Here is a 25,000-nt window from a genome sequence, read left to right as displayed (position 1 = left end):
AATGTTGGGAGAAGGGGATTGTGCAAAGTATGTAAAAGTAACTTTTTAATGACTTCATGAACATTTTTAACCCACACAGGAACTGCTATAGACATAAATACAAGAGACCTGCAGATCTGGGCAACTGAGAAACATCAACCAGCTCCTCATTCACTGCAAACTCAGCTTAACTTGTCATATTTTATCACTGTTTCATGCCCTACAACACTCTTTCTTGTTCTGGAACAGACACAGAATAGTCCTTCCAGAGACACCACGCACCAGCTCGGCTGCAATTTCTAAGTGACTGGGCCAGAAAATTAAATTTCTATTTTTCCATCCAAGATAGAAATAAATGAGGGATTTCTCTCCATTTCACTTTGTCAGAGCTGGTACTCACCAAGAACTTCACCTGGACAGCTTCTAAATTCTCCTCATCAGCTGCAATTTGCAGACAGAGCTTGAGAACTGAACTCTGCTCTCACACAAAACCTCTACCAAAGGGCCAAGCACGACAAATGCCATCAGTGGCCATCATCTGACTTAAAACTGAGAAATTCCTGCTGGCTTACACTGAATGGAACTTCTGGTCACACCTCAACTCTCTTTTTTCCCATTTCTTGGAGTCCTTGTTTTTGTCTGGCTGATGCCAGGCCTGGGAAGGTCACTCCTCTCCCTCTCCAGAGAAAAAAACCCCAAAATTAAACTGAATTTACCTCAATTTGCATTGTTGGAAACCAAGAAAAACACAGCCTGCCATGTGCTGCTACAATCCAGCTCTTCTGACTTGTCCTGTTAATGAGACACAGAAACCCGCCCAGAGTTCCTAAATAAATCAGAGGAGATGCAGTTTCCTAATTACACTGGGATTTTGGATGGGAAGGCAGGACCATCTGGTTATAGTTAGACTGGAACAGGCAGGGAGGTTCTGCAGAAAACTTCCCAAGATTTATGGATACACTGCACGTGTCACTGTGATATTAATGAACCCAAAATACAAGGTGAAGAGAAAGGATTCAATGCTCACACGCGGTGATAAAGTACACCCTCCAATTCATCCCTATAAATTAAGCTCACTAACATCAAAATTTCCAACTCATCACGATCTTTGGTTTGAGGTCTTGGCTCAGGATCGTCAGTGGTAAAACTAAACCTGGCAGTGCAAAACTGGGTAACAAAACTGAGCATAAATTGGGCAGCTTCGGAGAAATAAAGTGACAAACCCAAACAAGGACCTTGAATCCCCCTCAGTACACAAAACCCAGAACCACCATGAAGGAAGTGTGAAAAATGGGCTCTAAAATTAATAGTATATATGTCCTACAAGTTTACTGTTCATCATCTCAGGGCTCCAACACACTCCTGTGATGGAAAGGAAAGAAACAAAAAATACAAGAGAGCTGGAGAGGGACTTTGGACAAGGGCCTGGAAAGACAGGACAAGGGGCAATGGCTTCCCACTGACAGAGAGCAGGGTTAGATTGGATTTCAGGAAGGAATTCTTCCCTGTGAGGGTGGTGAGGCCCTGGCACAGATTGCCCAAGAAACTGTGGCTGCTCCATCCCTGCAAGTGTCCAAGGCAAGGTTGGATGGGGCTTAGAGAAACCTGGGATAGCGGAAGGTGTCCCTGCCCATGGCAGGGGGTGGAACTGGATGAGCTTTAAGGTCCCTTCCAACCCAAATCAGTCTGTGATTCTATGAAAGGGGAATAAATCCCTCAATTTTGACACATCATCTTGTGTAAAACTGATTCTGCAAACCGTAAGTTGTTACATTATCTCACAAGCACAGACATATTTCCTCCATTAGACTACTACATCATGTATTATATATTTGGAATTATATATATATATTTGGTACTAGAGGATCTTTAAGGTCTCTTTCAAACCAAACCATTCTACTGCCCCACAGCCCAGGAGGAATCACTTGCATTCCCCAAGAAGTACATCCACAAACCAATTCTATACCCATCCATGAAACGGGGCAGCACCAAGCCAGGTTATTTGGGAGAAAGGAAACATTATCTCCCTTCAAACCTGTCACGAACAACACTTTCCCCATGCTGGTTCACCACTGGATTATGTCAGCACAGGTATCCTGGTGTCCTCTGGGAAGGCTGATGGCAGAGGACTAAGGCCTTGCAGGGGAGGAAGGCTGGGAAACATCAGCATCTCTCCTTTAGTTTTCCTTGCTTCACTCATAATTGCTTTTTCTCTACAATTCCACTTAGAATTACACCAATGAGGTGTTTTCGCTGTTTCATTTTTCAGCACAGCCCCAAATATCCACTCCCAAATGCCTCTGGAGCAAGAAATCTGCACCCCCAGTTGCTTTGTGAAGATCCTGTTGCCAAAGATAACCTGCCCTAGAAAATTAATATATGACACATGCAATGCAAATGTGCTTTACTACGTGAACAAAGTGTCAGATCTTTGCTGGGCTAAAATAGGAACAGCAAACTCTTTAGTTTTCTCTAAGTTTCTTTGCAAATGTGCCCGTTCAAAATACTACTCTTCAAATTGCTTAAATGCAAAAAAATAGAACTATTTGCTTATTTCACACAAATGAAATCAGCATCAAAGCACTGATTATTTTTTTTGTTTGTATTAATTTATTATTGAATTACAATTACTTAATGTATGAAGGTAACACGCACATAGCACTTTCCCAACACTAATTCACAGATGATGCAACATCCTTCCAAGAATGCAGCAGCAGCAAATAATTCCCAGAATCTTCTGGCTTCAATCTCAAAGTGTGCTTTTTTTTTCTTTTTCTTTTTTTTTTTTTTAAGAAGTATTTAAGCAACTACCAAAACAACTGGGAAGAGGTGAAGTGTGACTCCATGAAGTCACTCAGCCTCTAGACTGATACTGGTGCCATCACACAGAGCTGCTTAAATGAACTGCAACTGGAATTCCCGAGATCCAAATTATTTAAACAGACATCCTGGAAGCAAACAGAGGAGAAGTCCTACCAGTGACCCCTGATGGGATTTCAGAGATTAGAGGTTGCTCAATTAACAGGCAGCCCTAAAATCAGTTTGGAGGAAGTTCTCACAGGTAACCTGCCAGGAGAGGAGAGTCTGCAAAAGCACAGACAGAAATTTGGGTTATTTGGGGTGTGAGAAGCAGTTGGGACTGGGGAAACGCCCCCGTCCTGCACCTCTTAAAGAATGATTTGATTTTCCAAAGCATCTAAAGAATATTACAGGGATTTTAATAAGTTGAGAAGGTTAATAATCACACATTTGATGATCTTTGTGGGTCCCTTCCAACTCAGAATATTCAGTGATTCTGTGATTTACCTGATCTAATAGCCATATTTTTTTAAGAAATTCTGCAGTATCAGGAAAATCCTTCTCACGCTTCGCAAGCTGCCACAAAAAAGAGGCTGTTCCTTATCCCCTGCCCTCCTGCCAAACCCAATGAAGTCAGCACAGGCACAACATGTTTATACAACATTAAGGGTTCACGTTAAGCTGAAAGCAAGGAGGAAATTTGACTTTCAGATTGACAAATGAAGAGTGTCCGTGTATCCTGGTGTCTGCAACAAAGGAGACCGTTGTGTTCTGGCCCACGTGAAGCCGTGTGCGAATCCTTAACAAACCCTCCTCCCTGGAAGGATGGTCAGAGCTAAGGTCACAGCACCCTCCATCTGCATTTCAGATCTTGACTTTTGTTGGCTTTACTATTTCTTTTGGCATTAAATATGAATGATGTTCCCCGAAACATTTGGAACATTAATTATAAGGAAATCAACATATGGAAACGTACGGCTCCGGTCATTGTTCACCTACGGAACGACAACCAGGAGCTTCCAGCAAAGTGCTAAAATATAAAAGGGCCATGTTCATTCATGTATTGGTCCAAGCTGCAGCACTATAAAGTACATCAAAAGGTGTTAATGGTTTCAATATTTATCTGCTGCAGGGAAGCACTCTAAAAAGAAGACAGAAAAAAATTCCTGCTAATGGCTGTGTCTCTCCATTAAAATGAAAAGCTTAATGCATCTTATAATCAGAGGACAATTTGCAAATCATTAAGAGAAATGTAAAATTCCATTAAAATACAAATCAAGAGTCCCTCACTGGACTAATAATCTTTTTGATATTATTTTGCATTCCACTATTTCTGTTCCCAATATCCAGGCACCACAAATGATCAGTTCTTGAACATGCTATTTACCACAGCCTACTTCTTTAACGAGAGACTGAGAGAAGTATAATCTGCTATTCAGAGCAGGTACTAATGAAGAATTCCATATATTCTGAAATTTAATTAAAACCCCAAAGATTTCAAATTAGATGCAATTTGAAATGCCTGGGGCAGAAATACATGCACTTGCGTGGCAAGGGTATCACGCTGAAAGTTGATACCGTAATTGGTCTTGATGTATTTTTGTGTTGCCAGGCTGAAGCACAGAACTCATAACCATATAAAAATTCTCTGTAGATTACCTGCTCATTGAAAATGCCATCACTCAGGTAGTTCTCTACTAAATTACCATGCTACTAAAATGCACAAAGTGATTCGAAGAGAAGAGTGGCACAGCTGGTCGACGCTGCCAATGAGTTATGCATGCGTCGACGCTGCCTTTTTTCTTAGTAAAATATGCTCAGTTGAATATTAAAATATAATTGGCATTCAACCTAAGTAGCTTAAACCATTTTGTTATCTTCTTTTAAACCGATTTGGCTCCTCCACAGTTATTTTCAAGGATGCGATTCCCAAACTAATGACACCATCACATTCAGCTCGATTTGTACTATTTTACATTTGTCATAAATAGGGACAATTTCTACAGCCTTCTAGGGATGTCCTTTAATACTGGCTCCTCTTGAACATCAAAGGCCCAATTCATGGGGAAAAAAGAAAGAAAGGGAAAAAAAGAGTGTGCCATTTATGTTGTTCTTGCATATTTTATTCAGAGAAGAGTGCAGGATGCAAATTTCTAGTGAAAAGTGTGTTTTTACACTTAAGCAAGTCCTTGTTTTTCCCAGCAAATAAACTGGTCAGGACATGTGGCAAAACATCTTGGAAATGGGTCAGAAAGGGGCATCCTTAGGTCAAGCAGCAGCAAAATATCTATACTACGAATTTTCTTCCCCTCAGAGGAATTTATCTATGTGTCCTTAACATAAAGGCTGTTGGAAATGCCACTATATTGTCATTTTCTAAAAAAAAAAAAAATTAACAACATTACTTAGAAACAAGGTGCTTACCATAGTAACAGTCCCATTCAGCATATTTGAAACACTAAACAGGTTAAATGTATGAGTATTGATGATATTTCCCATCAATAAGGTGTTTTAAGGAAACTTGTCTGAAAGTTCATTAATAAAATGGGTGTGGGAGGCTGTATTTATAAAATCCTTTCCTTTTACCTTGATTGCATGGGGTTTTATTAAGGAGGGGTGCAAAGGTTACGTGGGGCTGCATGTGTGGCAAGCAAGCCAACAAATCAAAGGAAAAATGAATTAAATTAAACTTATTCCTCACAGGTCTGCAATGAAGAGCAGGTTGTGAGGTCTGGGTGAAGATGATGAACACACGACTCTGGATACCAAAAGTAATTTTCCTACACTGGTGTTTTTTTTCCACCTTCAATTCTTACCTTTTTATCTAAATCTCACATACAAGCAGCAATGTCAAAAGTTACTGGGTTGGTCAAAATGTTTCTTAGCTCAGGGTCAACTGATTCCTTTTATTTCAGGGGAAGAAAAAGGATCTTATTTTGAACAAATTCACTTTATAAAGAAGCATCACGTGCACACGATCTGCAGTGAAACTGGTCCCACTGCAGATACATGTAAAGATATAGATCATAGAATCATGGAATGGTTTGGGTTGGAAGGGACCTAAAGGATCACCTTGTCCCTGCCATGGAATCCCAGAACGGTTTGGGTTAAAGCCCATCCAGTTCCACCCCCTGCCCTGGGCAGGGACACCTTCCACTAGCCCAGGTTGCTCCAAGCCCTGTCCAACCTGGCCTTGGACACTTCCAGGGATGGGGCAGCCACAGCTTCTCTGGGAAATCATTCCACTCCCTCACCACTCTCTTAGGAAAGAATTTCTTTCCAATATCCCACCACCAAAACACAAATCTTTCCTTTCTAAGCAAAAGCCTGGTTTTGGAATAATTTCAATATCCATATCTCTGCAACTATTTCAGAGTCACCATGACTTGCTCCAATATCCCCAAATTCTCTGGGAAAAAGTAAAAATGTTGCATTTTACAGATGAACATTCCACTCTTACCTAAAAAACTCTATTCAGATAATGTTTTTTTATTCTAACTTTGGTCAACGTGTAATTAACATCAAGAAAGGATTATCCTACTGAAAATAATTAATTAAAAAATGAATTTTTTAAAATAAGTGATCCTTTCACTGCCTTCATCATGACAGGACAGACATATGGCTCTCCTCACCCCTATTTCTCTTTTAAGGTCACACTTCAGGTGATAGTTACCCTGCAAGGCTCCACCAAAAGCCCATGAACATCTGCAATCAGAACATTTGCACCTAAGAGGGCCTGAATTGTCCTAAATGTCTCATATTTGGCAGACAATTTATCCTATGAACAGTGAACTCTAATTAAAAGGACTTAAGATACGCTTAAAACCACACAAGCTTCCACTAAAAATTATGGGAATTTTGCTCTGAATTAAACAGGAATTAGGTCAGGAATTTTGTAAATATTTTTGTCTCAAATGCATCTGTATTGATTTTTTGTTTAGTTTTGTTTTAAAAAAACACATAGTTGATAGAAAGCAATGGGCCAACTGAGCTGGAAAAAGAATATGAGATATAAAAGTAACTGGGCTAGTCTGGGGTTTTGTTGTTTCCATTTCTGAAGGTTGGGGAAGATTGATTTCTGTTTGCGGAAAATTGTAGAAAAGTATTGGATTGTAAAAATCCATTAAATATCTTGCAAAACAGTGACTTTCTCCTTATCAAAACTCTTCTCACATGAAATGCTAATAAAAGAAGATGCCAGTCTCTGGAATTTGAATTTTGAGTTGGCAGACAGAAATATGAAAGCTTGTCATCTCTTTGCACTTGAATATGCCATGTCCAGATATGTGAAGTACGAACCTTTTTGAGCAGATTATTTCATATTTAACGTTTTATAAAAGCCTAAATGGAAATGTATTTGCATGTCTGATGAAGCTGCAGGGCTGAGAAAGTGAAAGTCAGGAACATTTCTCAACTCTTTTTTTCTTTAGTGAATTGGATCTCTACTACAAAACTAAGAGAATTTCACAAATTGCAGCATAAATCAATGGTAAAAATGACATTTTGGATCTGTGTAGGGAAAGGCAAATCTTGCCTCCTCCTCAGCAGGTGACCCAACAATGCAGCTTAAGAACAACATAAATATAAAAAATACAAATATAGAGTCATAGAACCCCATAATGGTTTGGGATGGAAGGGACCTTAAACCCCATCTCATTCCACCCCTTGCCATGGGCAGGGACACCTTCCACTAGCCCAGGTTGCTCCAAGCCCCGTCCAACCTGGCCTTGGACACTTCCAGGGATGGGGCAGCCACAGCTTTTCTGGGCAACCTGTGCCAGGGTTTCCCCACCCTCACAGGGAAGAATTCCTTCCCAATATCCCATCTAACCCTGCCCTCTGGTAGTTTATACAACCTGATGGATTCCCACTTTCCCAGCTGAATTTATTGAATTTTTCATTTTTACTGGAAATGATGGAACTATGGAGAGATGACACAGGGACAGGTTGGCTCCTGGTCTCTCTGTGGGCTGAGTTTGATGATTTTCCTATTGGGGATGGCTGACATCTGACATCACTGAGCACTCTCCAACTACTCCTACTTTTCTGATCAGGTTTTTTCATACCTTATCCCCTTTGAGCCTTGGACCTTCCCCCTCTGCTTCTTCATTCTTGCCTTCTAAAGAATGACATTTTACCAGCCATTTCTTTCCCACTGAACATGAGCACAGAGTTCCTACACTATTATCCATAAACTGGCACCTGAGGCCTCAAACTTTCCAGCTTTACTTGACAATATCTCAACAAAGTCAATGATTTTTATGATTTTTTTTTAAACTCTAATTTAAAGCAGGGGAAAAGAGATCTGTATTCATTTGAATAATGTAAATGCTTTTCTTAAGTAATTTTCATATATAGAAAAGCTCTTTGGCTAAATTGTATGTGAGAAAAATTTACTTTCAGGATACAGAGCACACTGTAATTAGGGGAGTAGCACAGCCATTAAAATCTTTTAAAACATAAGCACTTAAAACAATACACTTTTTAAACATAAGCATTCAGTGGGTGTTCAATTTGTCATTTTAGAAGTACACAAATTACCAGCCCCACAATCCTGTGATTTGAGCATTCCAACAACAAAAAAAGAATAAAAAATACTTTGGCCATTGCTGAGTTACAGTCAGAAAACACAAAAAAAGTTTCCTTTTCTTTCTTAATTTGCTGCAGGCGTTGGGGTTTTTAATAGTTTAGAATATGCAAAGCCAGTAAAAGAAAGGTGCTATTGTGTGCTCCTCCAGGAAGGGTGAAGAGTAATCAAGATGCAGTTAGGGAAGGATTTCTCCACAGGTGTTTTCCAGAGGGACAGATCCCACAGCCCTGCAAACCGAGGGAGCACGGGTGAGCAGCACTGGGGTGATGGACAAGTCCAACTCTGTGGAGGTGACACCAGAAAATGAGGAGTGTTTTCAGCCCATAACTGGTGTTTGACTGTGTTCACTGTCCTTTGCAAGGGACTGTGGCAGTTCACCAGCCCACACCGCTCCTGTTTGAGTGTCTGAACAAGGAGGCTCCCAAGAAATCACAGGGTAATTATTGATTACAGGCCTGGGAACGTCATCTTGGAGGGAGAGTGGAGGTGCTCCCAGTTTCTTTGAAGACTGTCTGCTCCTATTATGCATGAGATGTTTCATCAATATCCCCTCTTGGATGAATAACATACATCGTGAGCGGGAAATTTCAGCTACTAATGTGGCTCATCCCTCTGCTCTCCATCCTCAGGCTGCTCCTCCTGGATCTTTTTGCACAGCTTTTCTCTGCCTTTGGCTTGCAAGATGACACAGATGAACACAGAATCATGGAATGGTTTGGGTTACAAGGGACCTTAAAGAGCATCATGTTCCTGCCATAGGCAGGAAAACCTTCCACTATCCCAGGTTGCTCCAAGCCCCATCCAACCTGGCCTTGGACACTTCCAGGAATGGGACAGCCACACCTTCTCCGGGCAAACCTGTGCCAGGGCCTCTCTACCCTCACAGGAAAGAATTTTTTCCTAATTTCCAAGCCAAATTGCCCCCCCTTCAGTTTAAAACCATTAGTGCCCTAATGCCACTTCCAGACCTGCCAAGCCCTACTCCCTCACATTGACATAGGAATTCTCAGCTCATTTGAAGGAACAGGAGGACGGAGCTGGTCTGAGGGAAAGGTTCATCTTTACTTCAGGCCTAGACCCTTGGTACAAGGACCTGATGGAGGAGCTCCACCCTCAGGAGCATAAAAACATGGTTTAGCACAGCTAAAGTGCTCATCCTTTGAGGACAGTGGCACAGCACCGCACGGCACACAAGGAGCAGAAGCCCAGGGCTGCTGCTTGTCACAGGGTGAAGGAAAACTCTCGTGTGTCTCCAATTTCCTCTGCTCTTGCTGCTCTAATGAGCCATCTGGTCTGCAAACACACACCCGGTGCTGTGGCCACGCTCCCAGAGACCACAGCCATCCCCGTTGGAAACCACCAGTAAAGGAATGTCAGGGAATTCAGGACTGGCCAATTCACTACTGCCTTCCGTGTGTCACCAACCCACAAATCAACCAATCCATGCACAGGCTTCAAAACAACCACAGCATCCATTGTTCTTCCTCATATAAAAAGGGAGATAATGACCAGGATACATTAGGACCAATTAAACATTTCCCATTAGGAATATTTGGGTTTTTTTCTGAGGTGTCCCCCTTAGAGAAGTGAGAAAACCCTATTTTTCTTTACTTAATGAAATTCCATATCGAGCACTGGCCATGACACAGGTTGCTGAAAATTCTGGATTTTCAATTACATTTAAAAAATAAATATACTGGCTGCATAGACAAAACTGGACAACCAGTAAGGTGGGAACTCCTGGAGGCGTTGGGAAACCAACTTCAAACTTCTTGCTCTCCCCAACTCCCTGACAGGAGGGTGGAGCCAGGTGGGGGTCGGGCTCTGCTCCCAGGGAACAAGGCACAGGGCAAGAGGAAACGGCCTCAAGTTGTGCCAGGGGAGCTTTACATTGGAGGTTAAGGAAAATTCCTTCATGGAAGAGGTTGTCCAGCCCTGTCACAGCTGCCCAGGACAGTAGTGGAATCACCATTCCTAGAAGTGTTCAAAACTCGTGTGGACAAGGGTTAGTGGTGAACATGGTGGTAGTGCTGGGTTGATGGTTGGAGTACTTTTAAGCATGTTTTCCCCTTTTAACAGCAAATTAGAAAATTAAAGGCACTTTAGAAAAATTTAAGACATAGAACAAAACACTGAAACAGCAAATATAGAATTTTTATAGATTTTTTTTATAGTGTAAATATAAAGCAGAGTAACTCTAATTTCTGAATTTGCAGATCTCTCTGCTCTTGCTGTCTTAGAGGTGACTGTCATGACTTTTCTATCCACAAGAAACTATGTCCTAACAGCTAAAAAAAAATCAACCTAAAAGCAGCTGCAGAGAACTGACCATGAATTTAGAAATGCTTCATCACAAAGCACTTCACACTTTTTTTGTTAAATGAGGAACCTCTTTAGTGTGTTTGATGTGAGCAAAACCTTCCTGTCCTCGGGTGATGTTAGTACAGAAAAATAAAATAAAATTCGATATAAGCACTGATTAGAAAGAAATCAGTCAGTGCTGATCACTTTAGGATGGAACTGAAATCACCAAATATCAAAGAACCACACTGTAAATGGTTATATTTACAGGGAACAGGGGAAAAAGAAGGGCCAAAGGTTTCAATGGTCATGGAACGACAGAAGCCCAGACTGGTTTGGGTTGGAAGGGACCTTAGAGCTCATCCAGTTCCAGCCCCTGCCAGGGGCAGGGACACCTTCCACTATCCCAGGTTGCTCAGGGCCCTGTGAGTCACTGAAGAGCTGCTGATGAACGGAGATATAAGAAAAGCAATATGATGAGAAAAAAGCCTTCTTGGCTTTGGATCCTCATGATCTCACTTATGTTTATTCTGCATTTTTAAGTGCCTGGAGAAATGAGTAGGCACTTTCAAATGTAAATGTGAAAAAGTAAATAAATACCAAATTCCTAATTTAGCAGAACTGCAATTCTGACGTACAGATAAACTGAAATGCAACCCATCATAATTTGATTTTTACCTTACCTTTCTCCTAAATAACTTTTAAAACTAGTTTCTACAAATTTTTGACATCTATTTCCACATTCCTTCCAATATAGTTTTTTTTTCTATTTTATGAAAGCATTACTAGGAGAAAACAAGAGAAGAACAGAAATGCTCTCACATCGTTGTGATTTGAGCCAATTAATTCTTCATTAGTGTTTCCATTACGTCCGTGCCTTCCCCCAATAAAACACACACACCTGGTCCCAGTCCAAGAACAAATAACTGAACTAAATTAAAAAAACCTGAACCTGCACATGTTAAAATGAGAAAATTGCCCTCCAGCCCCTCCCCAGCACCCAAATTGTGCTGCAGGTGGTCAGACCTCATGGGGAGGTGGGACAGTGGGACCACCAGTCTCATCCCTCCCAAAGCCACAGGTGCTGCAGAGACCTGGTGTTGATGCTCATGGCCACCATTCACAATCCATCCCAAACCTGCCACAGCTTTTGGCTGGGTAGCAATGAAGAACTTTCCCTCCTTCCCCCAGAATTCAAGGGTGATGATTTCTTTCCCTCTAGAATCCTCCTATTAACAAATATACTTATTTTTCCAGTGTTGCCTGCACAGGAAGGTTGTTGGGATGGACCAAAGTCTTCTACAAAGTCAAGTCAAACCTCTCAGGGCTAAACCCCAAACCAGCAGCTAAAACATCAACAGCAGTGCTTAGACCAAGGAATTTCATTCACCAAGCTAAAAAGAATTCAGTTAGCCCATTTAGGAAAATTAATGAAAGTAAAAGCTTTACTTTAAATGTTTTATAATCTTCTGGTGGATAATCTGGGAAGCAGAATTCCCCTGATGCTCAGAGATGGAAGGAGAAGCAGCAGTAACTATTTCCCACCCGGCTTTGCCCATTTTCACATTCACCCCAGTGCTAAAGTTTTCACAACATGGCACTTAATTTCATCCCAGCTAATAAAAAATTCCTCAGTACCATCCTGGAATTTGGAGAATTCCTCACACTGAGGAATTTTCATACCATGGAAGAGAAAGTACAGAAGATTCTCATGAAAACAAAGGTGCTGTGCAAAGCTCATGAAAAGTGAGAATCCATTATTCACTGGGAAATGATGACATTCATGGGCAGAAAAAAAGACTGCAAAAATCAGACTTCTGCCATAATTATTACTAATAATCAAGTGACTGATTTCTGTTATGAGGTCTTGGGAACATAGAAGTAAATGGAGGATGGTAAGGAGGATTTTTTTCTCAGGTCCTGTTTTTATCTATATACATAAATAGAACAACTTCTTGGTAAAAATTGTTTCGTTAAAAAATACCAACACATTCTTTACGATAATTTTGAAGAATAAAACCACAGCTACCTTATGTAACCTATCACTGACTGCTCCTATGGCCCATGTTTATTGACATAAATACAGAACCCTAGAATCACAGAATTGTTTAGGTTGGAAAAGCCCTCTCAGACCTTCAAGTCCAACCATTCCCCCAGCACTGCCAAGACCACCACTAACCCATGTCCCCAAGTGCCACATCCACACAGCTTTTAAATCCCTCAATGGATGGTGACTCCACCACTGCTCTGGGCAGCTGTGCCAGGGCTGGACAACCTTTTCCATGAAGGAATTTTCCCTAATATTCAACCTAAACGTCTCCTGGCACAACTTGAGGATGTTTCCCCTTGTCCTGTGCCTCGTTCCCTGGGAGCAGAGTCTGATCCCCACCTGGCTCCACCCTCCTGTCAGGGAGTTGCAGAAAGCAATGTCAAAGCCTCAATCCCCCTTTTGCTGATCAAAAGCTACTTTAAGTGAACAACCCTGTCACTGAGAAGCTCACAACCCTTCAGATGTGTTCATATTCCAACCTTTCAGCCAGCACATGTCGACAGCTGAGCCACATCATTTTTATTGCTGCTGACCAAGAATGAGGGAGATGGGAGACAGTACCCCTGGATGATGGGAGCAGGGAGGGGGTGGGTGTCCCGTGGCACTGACCTTGCTGGAGCAGTGGGTGGTGGAAGGCTGGCACGGGAAGGTTCGCCAGGGTGGCTGGCTCACAGAAATAAGCTCTCAGCCAGGCCGTGCACTGTCTCAGTGGCTCCGGCATCTCCTCCGCTCCCTCACACACTTCACAGGCAGCCGAGGCCTCTGCCCTGATGGGAGAGACAGAAATGCAAAATTACAATGATAAAAATTGCAACCTGGTCTAGTGGAAGGTGTCCCTGCCCATGGCAGGGGGGTGGAATGAGACAGTCTTGAAGGTTCCTTCCAACCCAAACTATTCTAGGATTCTGTGAAAAAACTGAATGTTCACATTCTGTATATCAGCAGAATAAAAACCCCAAAACATTTAATCTGGAGTTAGACTCCAGCCATTTTCTGTTCAGATAAAGATGACAGGATTCCTCAGAGCAGTAACAAAAATGCACACTCATCATCTCTAGAAATGCAACAATGACACAATGTTAGGTACAGCTGTAAAAAAATCCATGGAAGATCGGCATGAAGAAAATGCTGTGTGTGAATAGGAAATGTCAGAGAGCAAGAAGACCACCCAAACCCACGGTGGATGACACATCCTTGTGCTTCCATGGAGGTTCCTCCTGACTGTCCCCCAAGGGCACAGTCCCTTCTCCCCAGGGACTATCCCTGGGGAAAGGAGGAAAGGAAGCAGCTTTCTGCTGCTCCCGTGCCTTCCTCTGCCCCGCTTCCTTCCAGCAACGTGGCAGGTCTCTGCTTTCCTCCCCTGATTGAATTGGAAGGAAGCAATTGAGAATTCATTTGATTTTCAATGGCAGCTCCTGCTTGCAGGGTCTGAAGAGCAAAGCGAGCGAACAGAAAGCACCTGTAAATAAAAATGTGCTTCTTCCCTTGCTCCTTTTTTGCTTCTTCTCCTCTGGAGGAGCAACGTGTGTATGAGAGTGATGAAAATGTGAACACTGGATTTGCACATATCCAGCTGCGTTTCCCAACCTGCACGTTTTCAGGGATGCAGAGCAGTGCTGGGAAAGGGGTGGTGATGCTCTCCTGGTGCTTCCAAGGCTGTGATATGGTGGGGATCTCCAAAGTGCAGGATTTCAGGGTACCAATAAAAACCAGCTCATTAGTAATGCACCCCTGAGAAGTGATGGAGACAACACCAAGGGTGATGGCCAAAACAGCAATCCCTATCAGTAATCTCATATCCAGAACCTTCAGCACCACTGATGAGCCATCCAAAGGTTTTCTGAGTCTTGCAGCTTTTTTTCCCAGGTGGAGCCAGAAGTTCCTCAACAGCAGAGCCTTCTGATGAGAGGCTGGATATGTCACAAAGCAGGAGGAAGGAGAGAAAATTGCAGAAACATCGAAATACATGTGAACCTGAGACAACGGAAAAGCAGAGGAATTGTGCCACCCAGTTGCAGGGAAAGAACAAACCACACCCAATTCCCAGCACACTGTGAGGGAGTGACAGTATTTTGTGAGATCCCTCCGAGCACAAAGCCAAAGCAAACGAAACAAGTGATGTTCCAGTAATGGCATCAAAGGCACCGGCTCTCTCTTTGCCACAAGGCACCTCTGCAAAGAGACTGAGCGTCTTCCCACTCCTGGTGCACAACAGCCCGTGGAGCCGGAGCGACAGGATGTCGGCGGGATCAGCGGCAGACCCAGCGCTGCCTCCGGACAGGATAAATGATGTGCTGGCAGGAGCCGGGTCAGGGCCGCTCTCAGAAGCGAAGCCCTCACTTGCCTGGTGCCTGATCAAACGGCCCTGCCATGTCCCCCAGCCCCAACTCACTTTCTGATTAATTGTTAACCACATAATTACTGATGAGGAAGTGGCAGAGAACAGGAGGGACACAGAGATGGACAATTAAAACACTCCAGTCACACCAGAATCTGTGGTTTGGAGCAGAGGCAAAACAACACTGAAGAATCAGATTTGGATCCAGTTTGCTGGGAATTAAGTGCAATTTTATTTCTCCCTTTCCATTTATTTATCATATTAATGCTTTTGATTTTTCTTTCTGTGTGTGAAGCAGGACCAAATGTCTAAAGCTTATGTTATTTTTCTAATTAATAATCTTTCTCCTGAAAGAAAAAAAAAGGTATGAGAATCCAAGAATCCAAGCATAAAATTTTTTACATGAAACCCCCCAATATGGACTCAAACCAAGCTTCCAACACAAGGGATAATCCGTTATTCCACACAGATACAACACAGCAAAATATGGCTCCGTTTTACCATGGATTGCTGGAGCTATGACAAAATAATAATGACAGAATATAATGATAATGCCTCTGAAACCTCCACGAGAAGTTGGGAGACTTTTCTGCTCCATTTATCCAGAAGAGCATGGAAAGCGCTCAAAACTACAGTCGCCTTATGTTTTTCACATCATCTTGTTTCACATTCTCAGGAGTCTGGAAATGATTTGGACTATAATGTCATCATAAAACTGAACGACTCCATCTCCTTGGAGCTCTGTGAGCAGCAGCCCCAGGAGCTGCCAGACAGGGATGAACCCAACAGGTCCAAAATAACATCATTCACCCCCAAATCAGGTGGGGAGCAGCTCTGGGGAGACTCTGGGAGCCCCTTCTAGTGCCTAAAAGTACCCAGAGAGCTGCAGAGGGACTTGGGACAAGGGCCTGGAGCAATAGGACAAGAGGGAATGGCTTTCCACTGCCAGAGGGCAGGGTTAGGTGGGATATTGGGAAGGAATTCTTCCCTGTGAGGGTGGTAAGGCTCTGGCACAGGTTGCCCAGAGAAGCTGTGGCTGCCCCATCCCTGGAAGTGTCCAAGGCCAGGTTGGACGGGGCTTGGAGCAACCTGGTCCAGTGGAAGGTGTCCCTGCCCATGGCAAAGGGTGGGACTGGATGGGCTTTAAGATCCCTTCCAACTCAAACCATCACACACACATTCCTCACTTCTATCAGGTGTTCCCTGTAGAAGTGCTGTTTGGATAAAATTTAGTTTTTTTAATTTTTTTTTTAAAATTACTGCTTTTAAGAGCAGTGCCCTGTCACTGCTGAACATCTCCAGATGTTTCTGGTGGGACCATTCTCCCAGCAGTTCAACACCAGACACTTTCCCAACACCTGCCAGCTCCATGGGCACCTCCACCTCAGCCAAGAAAGCAAACCCTTTGCACAGCTAAAATGAATTTCCTTCCAAGAATGAACTGACTCCTTCTCCTGTAGGATACAAATTCCACTTGCCAAAATACACACCAAGAGCTTCAAATTGGCAGGGAGTTAAAAAAAATAAAAACCCTTCATATTAATTTTGCTTGGCTAGAGATGGTAACAGCTATTCCTGGGAATTTGACAGCATTAATAAAGAAAAAGAACCAACATAGCTTATGCATAGGTGTCTTCTGCTGGCCCTCCTCCCACTCCTGCCCCTCCTCCCACTCCTGCCCTTCCCTCCTCCCCTTTCCCATTCCAAACCTGAATAGCAGGACTCCTACAAAAGGCATTAAAAATCCAACTGAAAACACCAGCTGCCTTTTAAAGGATTTTCTCAGGCTTCAAAGCCATTTTTTGGTCCAACTAAACCACACGTTTGTTTGAAAAGCAACGTCAAAGTGGTCTCAAAACAGGAAAAGGGAGCAGATGAGTTACATAATGGGAAATTCCCCCCCTTGTAGGAAATTCCTCTGCTCGACATTAGACTTCTTGGAAGGTTTCTGAACACTCTACTCCATCCATGGATTTTTGAGAATCTCTACTGTCAAGATGGTCAGGAAAAAGTTCAAAATTAGGGAAAAATACCTAAGAGTCATATTAACTACTTGTGCCTAAACTTTAGCAATGAATAAGAAAAAGGAGCCCTTCTTAATGTCCTGCCCTTGGTGATCCCCAAGGAAGGAACCCGTTCTTGGTCACAGAAGCACCAACACACAGGGTGAAGGCCAAAGTGGCCACTCATTATATTTTACCTACAGAAAGTTCAAGTCTTAAACCTTCAACAAGATGTAATTTTATACAGGAAAATAAAATCAGCATATTCATCTAAAAAGAAAAAAAAAACCCAAAACCAGAATATATAAAAAATCCACCTGCTTTACTTTTGCCCCAAAGAATATAATTTTCTTTCCTCAAGTACCAACACCTTTTTCTCAAATGGGGCTAGAATGATTTCATAAATAAAGAATGGGAAGGATTTATTTAAAATGCACCAGTATTATTTAAATCACTTCCACTTTCATCAGAGACTGTCACTGCACTTGTTTTCATTAGTGAGTTGTGTTGGGTGCTGCCTGACCTCTCGAAAAATTCAAAGAGAAGGTTTTTGTATTTTCACCTGGTCAACAAGTAATCACTGCTGTAAGGTTTTAGTTTTTAGGTATTTTATTTAATTATGTTATTATTTTATTTTATTGCACTATTTTATTTTTTTTTAACTTTATTTTATTTAACACAGAATTCTTTTGTCTGCATTAACATGGCAGCCTCTAACATGCCAGCAGTGAGTTACATGTCTGTCTTAACTTTTTGGTTAATGCAAATAAATTGGTTAAATGGATGTTCAGCTGCTCACGACTGACTCACCTTCACAGCTTTACAGTGTGATGCTTTAATTAAAACTCCAAACTCCTCCAACAGAAAAAAAAAGCTTGTTTTAAGCTATAAAAATACATCTAAAATACATATGTATTTTTAAAGGTGGGTGTCTCTCACAAAGTGACTTTTTTCCAGGCCAGGGAACCACTGCTGCTGATCAGATCTCCAGCCTGTGGTGGTGAAGTCCAAGAGAGCTGTATGATCACTCCTGACATGGGAATCCACCACAGCCCAGGAACAGCCCTGCTGCTCCAGTTTTCCCACCCAACAGCTATTCCATGCCATTCCTATTGCAATCCCATGCCTCTCTTTCCATTACAGCTCTTTGCAAAGCCTGAACACACCAGGGAAGCCAGTTGGCTCCTGTGCTTGTGCAGCTGAGAGGTGTCTTCCCAAGGTTCCATCCCAGCCGTGTTTCTTCTGTGACTTCTCATGTTTGCACGGGATGAAATGAAGGAAAAGATGGTTTTAGCAGAGCGGGAGAAAAGCAGAAACACCACCTGTTTCAGTTTAACGGGCTCCTTCCAAACCACTTGCCAAGAACTGGAAGTTTCTACCACGCTTCCAAAATAAACATGTAAGCAGCAGATTGGCTTCAGGATCATCCCAAATAGTTTAACCATGATGAAAATCAGAGAAATGCTGGGAGAAGCCATGTTTTAAAGGGGTAGGATTCCAATTATTTTATTTCTCAGCTACTTTTTGCCTCAGTCCTTAATAAACCTTAACAGAAACAAGACGGACCTTGAGCTGTGTTGAAAGGAAGAGAAAATATTACAACGGCTCTGCTGGCATGTTCTTTGGGGTGAAGCCAAGAGCTGGCAGCTTCCTCAGGATAAATATCATGAGGATGTTGTATCAGCTCCCATAACAGATTTATAAAGTATCTGTATATTTATAAAATATTTGTGTATATTAAATATAATCGATTGGTTGAATACAACATCCAAAGCTCAGTTCCACTGCCTGGAGCCACACACATCTGAGGGTTTTATCCCTGGAAGACTACCTCACTTCTAGGCGTTTGCCTAAGAAGAGATTTATAACCGAGGTAGTGAAAAGTCCCTTTATTTCAAATTGGTTAGGAAACAAACCAAAAAAGTTCAACTCACAAATAAAAAAATCGGAGCTTCTCCTATCCTGCAGTCACCTACCAGTCACTGGTACAAGTGGGCAGACTCAGAATAAATTATGAAATTTTTTTTTGGTAATTTTTAAATTTTTCAATTTTGTAATTTTTCATTTTGCAATTTTTTGGAGCAATTTTTGTTAATAATGTAATTACTACAGAAATAGAGCTTCTAAATCAGAGTAAACTTTTACATTTGCAGGAGAACTCACTGTTGATCCTCTAGGACCTGAGTAGTAACTCTTGCCATAAACAGGTGTGAGCAGCAAGTATAATTTAAAAGAGTATTATTTTTAAATGGCATTTTTTTGTTTGATCAGCAAATGACTGATGACAACTCTCCACACAACTCTCAGACATGTGAATTCACCCGAAGTAGGGCCTGTACAGAAAGTTGCACTGTCTATTTCTTATAATCACATACATCTGTGCTTGTCTTAGCAAATAATATTTCTCTTAGAGAAATAGCTGGTGTGTTACTCTTCAAATGGAAGAATCAGTAATGATTAGCAAACCAAAATTAACATCAGTGATGTGGCATTATTTGTTCCATAATAAACACAGAGTTAGCTGGTGTTTTTACTGAAGCCTTTATTGTGAAATTAACTGAAAATGTATTTTATCCACACCTAAATGTCATTTAAATAGCCTTTCTTTGATAGATGAAAGCTAAAGGCCACCCCAAAACTGCAGCTGAATTATCTGGTCTCTAATGATTCCGAAACGATTACGGGATGCAGAGCAATCTCGTTAAATTTTATTCCAAAGCTTACTACACTTGTGCTTTCTCTTATTTTTCTATCAATGAAGCCCAGGAGGTTTAAGAACAATTCATTATGTATGAGACCCAACTTACAGTGCTTGACTGTTGATTAATGGCAAAGTTTGCTGTGTGTACATTTGCAACATTAGATACATACAATATGCTAACTTATTCTTCCACCGAACCTAATTATTTACCAAAATGACTACTTGAGACTACAATTTATTAAATGCATGCATCCAGTCTCGATTTGGCCCCAAAAGACAGCCTGGAATGAAGATCTTTTACTTGATGTGACAACTTCTAGAAACAATGTTATTAATATTGTAAATGTGGCAAATAAAGAGTTCAAATAGCCGGGTGGCTCTGTTGCATTTCTTCCCCACAACTGAATCAACGAACAAAGCAGATTTTTAGGTTTAAAATTCATGGAGAAGCACATCCTGACATAGTTTAATTTAGCTTCTTATAAATGAAGTGTCTGTATGATGGGAGAGATTAAAAAAAGGATGAGAGCTGCAATAAACACAATAACCCCCCAATTCGCATCGAATGGCCCCGACGCCACTGCTTTTAAGACCTATTAAGAACAAATTGATGCATTTAGGGAAGAGCACAACAACTCAGGACCAAGACTTACTCCTTGTCATACAACCTGTGCAATATTTTCTCTATTCTGTTTTTATCTATTATCAAAGACGCAAATTCTTATGGAGCTGATCAGTCAGGAATTCTGCATCCTGTCTTTTAACCCTGGAAAAGAAGCATCTGCACAAAAATTTGGGCATTGTATACAAGCTCCAGATAAATAATAATAAATAATAAAATAAATATTAATAATAAAATAAACATATTAATACACAAAATTATCACATGAATATAATAAATAATAAATATACACCTCTTGAGTAAAATACAAAGATATCCAAATGGCCTCATTTTTTTCCTTGATTTTTGCAATTAATGATGTTAAATTTGGGAACGAATGTGGGGTTGCCCAAGCCCACGATGCCTGAAAAGCTGCTGCCTGCTTATCCTGTACGCACCAGCAAACACTTCAAAGGAGGGAGTGAGACTCCTGTCTTCACATGCCAAGATAAGGAAAATCAATGTCAATGCCCAAAAGACTCAAGTGATAGCACTGAAGGTCATTAAATGCTACTCACTGCCCTGTACCATTAAAGTTTTGATTGGAATCCCATATAGGGAGACACAGATTTCAAACAAGATCTTGCCCTGGGACATGGTACTGTGAGACCATGGAGGGAACGGTGACCGGAGAGTGGAGACTTCCCGAGGAACACAAGAAACATGTCCAAGGAAAACAATGCTCCGTGTGTGTGTGCGGTCCTGGCTTATTTTCCCTGAACATATTTATTGTGTTTTCAGACAAGTGAGTCTCATTATGGATAAAGGTCAGTTTTAATGTTCTGCCCTTTTTCTACCTTGGTCTCCATCCATCCTCCTGAACTCACCTGGTTTGGACCATCCCAGTACTTGTTGTCTGACCTCACTGCTCTACAGCAGATTTCATGGTCCACCTCCACGCTGGTCACCAGTTCCAGGACTGCTTTCTTCCCGTTTCCCACCCACATCTTTTCCAGACTAACTCTTGTTCTCTCCAGATTTCATTCTGCACGTTTCCACCTCCTCTGTGCTTTCAGGAATCATTCAGTTCAAGAAAACCCCGGTTAGTTCTGGAGCTCATCAGCACTGTAAAGTTGTATCTCCTTTGTGCTCAGCCCCACAAACAGCCCAGAGACCTTCCCCAGAGACCCACCCCCCTCCATGAACGAAACTCTTCAAAGACCTGCAGCTGGGCCCTATTGAGAGAACAAAAACACTCTGAGTATCAGAGCGACCTCTTCATAAATATTTCTGTTTCAAATCAGTGGGTTTGGCAGCAGAACGACCGGAAAATTTGTCGAAAAGACAAAAAACCCCAATTTCTGTGCATCTTCTTGTCGGAAAGGACCACCCTGTTCTAGATTGAGAATAGGGGAGATCAAGCACAAACCCAAAAGACCCTGAACAAGCAACAAATAAGCAGATGCTTCACATTAAATGCTTTAAAACAAGAAGCAAAAATTGAGCCAAGTTCCAAGCGGTGGCACACTCGAGATGTTCGGCAACATTAAGCATAGGTGATATCATCAGTTTTAGCTATAATTAGGTTAAAAAGAAAGTCAGTTAATTTTAGCACTTACAAGAAATTGTTACAAAACATTTTTTCTTATATAAAAGAACTCTCCCATCAGACCTGCGAGGTCGGTTTTATCACAGGCAATTAACTGTGTTAGGGCTGGCTGCAGGGGACCCTGAAACCACACACCACATTCCCTTTGCTTCTCCACTATCTCCTCTGGTTTGGGGTATTCACCATGATCCCCCAGCTCAGGGCAACTGCCACGCAGCATCACCTCGTACACAAACCCACCACCCCTATCCAGAACCCTGCCTTGCAGCGATAGCCCAGTTGCTAACTGGTATCTGAAGTAAAACTTACATTTTTTCCACATATCTCAGATAGATATAATCCCAATTATGCATGGATTAAAAAAAAAAAGTCCAAAACCTAAGGGAGTTAAAATACACATTACAACCCTTCTACTGCAAGACCCAGGTCCCTGAGCTGGTGCACGGGGACACTGAAGGACAAAAACTTAAGGCTGAATTATTGGAACTGGGCCCTGACTTTGGATGTCCACCTTGACGTGCGTCAGTGCATGAATTCCAGATGACAGTGAGCACCAAGAATTATAACCAACAGCACCTGCAGATACTCTAGCCTATTAAAATGAATTAAGATACAGATAAATCAGGAACCTCTTAAGAATTCAACTCATCAGGACATTTTTCAGAGCAAGTTCCCAGTGCAGGTGTAATGAAGTCTGTGCCCTCTGAGCATCTCCTGTTTGGGCCAACTCTGGGCTCACCTGATGCCTGACATGCAGGATCTCCATCAGGGCAGACTGGCCAAGGACCTGACGTGCACAACTGGAGAATGATTAAAGTGTGTGGTGCAGTGACACACCAGAGAGAAAGGATGGGGCATCCAGAGGGACTTGGACAGGCTGGAGAGGTGGGGCTGTGTCAACCTGAGGAGGCTCAACAGTGCCAAGTGCAAGGTCCTGCTCCTGGTTTGGGGCAAACCTGAACTCAGTGGGTGGAAAATGGGTTGAGAGCCACCCTGGGGAGAAGGACTTGGGCTGTTAGTGAACGAGAAGCTCAACATGATTCAACAATGTGCACCTGCAGTCCAAAACCCCACCATGCCCTGGGCTCATCCCCACAGAGGGAGGAGATTCTGCCCCTCTGCCCTGCTCAGGTGAGACCCCATCTGCAGAGCTGCCTCCAGCTCTGGGACCCAGCACAGGAAGGGACATGGAGCTGTTGGAGCGAGTCCAGAGGAGGTCACACAGATGCTCCAAGGGCTGGAGACCCTCTGATCTGGAGCCAGGCTGGGAGAGCTGGGGGTATTCACCCAGAGAAGGTTCTGGGGAGACCTCAGAGCACCTCAGAAAAACTAACACATGCCAATTAAAACAGCATTGTTAATAGATATACACTCTGCAAAGCTTTTTTACGGGGCTTTGAGATTGTCACCCATGTGCTTTGGCAGGATCTTTCCCAAAATGGCACTACCCAATGAAGAACTGGCTTTATCTCTTACCAATCAGACCTCAACCCCCAAAATACAACCCCATAACAGCAGGAAGAACAAAACATACAGAGTATTTTCTTTCATTTGACTCACCATTTGTCAGCACTCCCTGTTCACTCTTTGGAACACACCACAGTGCCTCGGATCACCTCTTTGGAACTCTGTAGTTACAGCCCATTTTATATGCAAGACAGGCACTTTTGCACACACATACACGTAGAGAGCCTTTCCCTGCCACAGGCCATCCCTGCATCTCCTGGATCAGGAGGAAAAGCTTTTCTCTCAGGTAACCAAGCAAGAATTGGAAAACCAGCGGGGCACATCAATAAAACCAATAAAAATACTGTTTCAAAAAACTGCTGCTACAATTAACTGAAATAACAGTCTATAAACTGCCACCTCAGAAGCAGCTTGTTAAAGGCTGAACATAGAAACTGTAATTTAAACACACTCTTCCCTCCATGGACCACCCTGGCCCCAGGATGTCTCTCGTTTCTCCCATCTTCCCACAAACCTCTGGATCCCAGGGGGATGCCTCATCACTGGGATCTAGGAGTTTCAGGACTTCTCTGTGCAGAGGTGCTGCCCTAGGATGTGGACCTGATATGACCTTACAAATCATATCCAAACCCCTCACAGAGGACAGAGTGGGATCTAGTGGAATTATAGCCCAGGCACTGGCTTATTAGAATGAGAGTGGTTTGGGCTGGAAGGGACCTTAATGACAATCTCATTCCACCCCCTGCCATGGGCAGGGGTACCTTCCAACATCCCAGGTTGTTCCAAGGCCTGTCCAACCTGGCCTTGGACACTTCCAGGAATGGGGCAGCCACAGCTTCTCTGGGCAACCTGTGCCAGGGCCTCACCACCCTCACAGGGGAGAATTTCTTCCCCACACCCAATCTAAACCAACCCTCCTACAACTAAAGCTATTCTCCTCTTGTCCTATCCCATTCCTATTCTGAACCCCCACATCCTGTGGCGGCAGAGTCAGCAACACTCACAGACCATCCTTCTAAACGGAGACAGACAAAACTCCTTTCCATAACTCCATTTCGAATCATGCAGGAATGTTTTCCCAGCCTACTCTCTCTCCTCTCCCTTTTGAAGTGGAACATGGTGCCTGGAGACCGTCGTCCTCTGAGCTTTAGGTGCATCTGCATTACAACCCCATTAGCTTGTGTACTACACTCATTAATAAATAAGCTCCCCACTTAAGTGCCTTTCTTGTAAATTGGTTTGTTCTGTTCCATATAAATAATATAAATTTCTCTTATCAAGTCTGGTGGATTTTTTTCTTTACCTATGTACAGACACTCCAGCAATTTAACCTAAGAAGGGGTTCATGTAACGCTCTTCCTCAGTGTCCCTTGTCACCAGGCAGTATGCACATGGCAGCTGCAATATGTTAAATAGTTAGCATAGCAAAAAATAATGTCTTTAATAACTGGCATAAGTATATTGACCATATGTCAAAAGTAAAAGAAAAAACCCTACTAAATGGATAGTTATTGTAATTGTATTTTAAAACACTGAGGTCATATTTAATTTTGAATCCAAGC

General features: G+C 42.3%; 1 protein-coding gene across 1 annotated transcript in view; it reads right to left on the bottom strand.

The window, feature by feature from the left end:
• The window catches only part of MGMT (O-6-methylguanine-DNA methyltransferase), a 140,088-nt gene that overhangs the window by 18,440 nt on the left and 96,648 nt on the right, over window positions 1–25,000 (bottom strand). Inside the window, exon 5 of the mRNA XM_027692126.1 lies at window positions 13,329–13,486. Coding sequence (XP_027547927.1) covers window positions 13,329–13,486 — 158 coding nt within the window. The remainder of the gene's footprint in view (window positions 1–13,328; window positions 13,487–25,000) is intronic.

The sequence above is a fragment of the Neopelma chrysocephalum genome, unplaced genomic scaffold (assembly GCF_003984885.1).
Source record: "Neopelma chrysocephalum unplaced genomic scaffold, ASM398488v2 Primary Assembly neopelma1_85, whole genome shotgun sequence".
Taxonomy (NCBI): domain Eukaryota; kingdom Metazoa; phylum Chordata; class Aves; order Passeriformes; family Pipridae; genus Neopelma; species Neopelma chrysocephalum.
The sequence above is the reverse complement of the archived record's forward strand: the minus strand, read 5'-3'. Positions and strand labels throughout refer to the sequence as shown.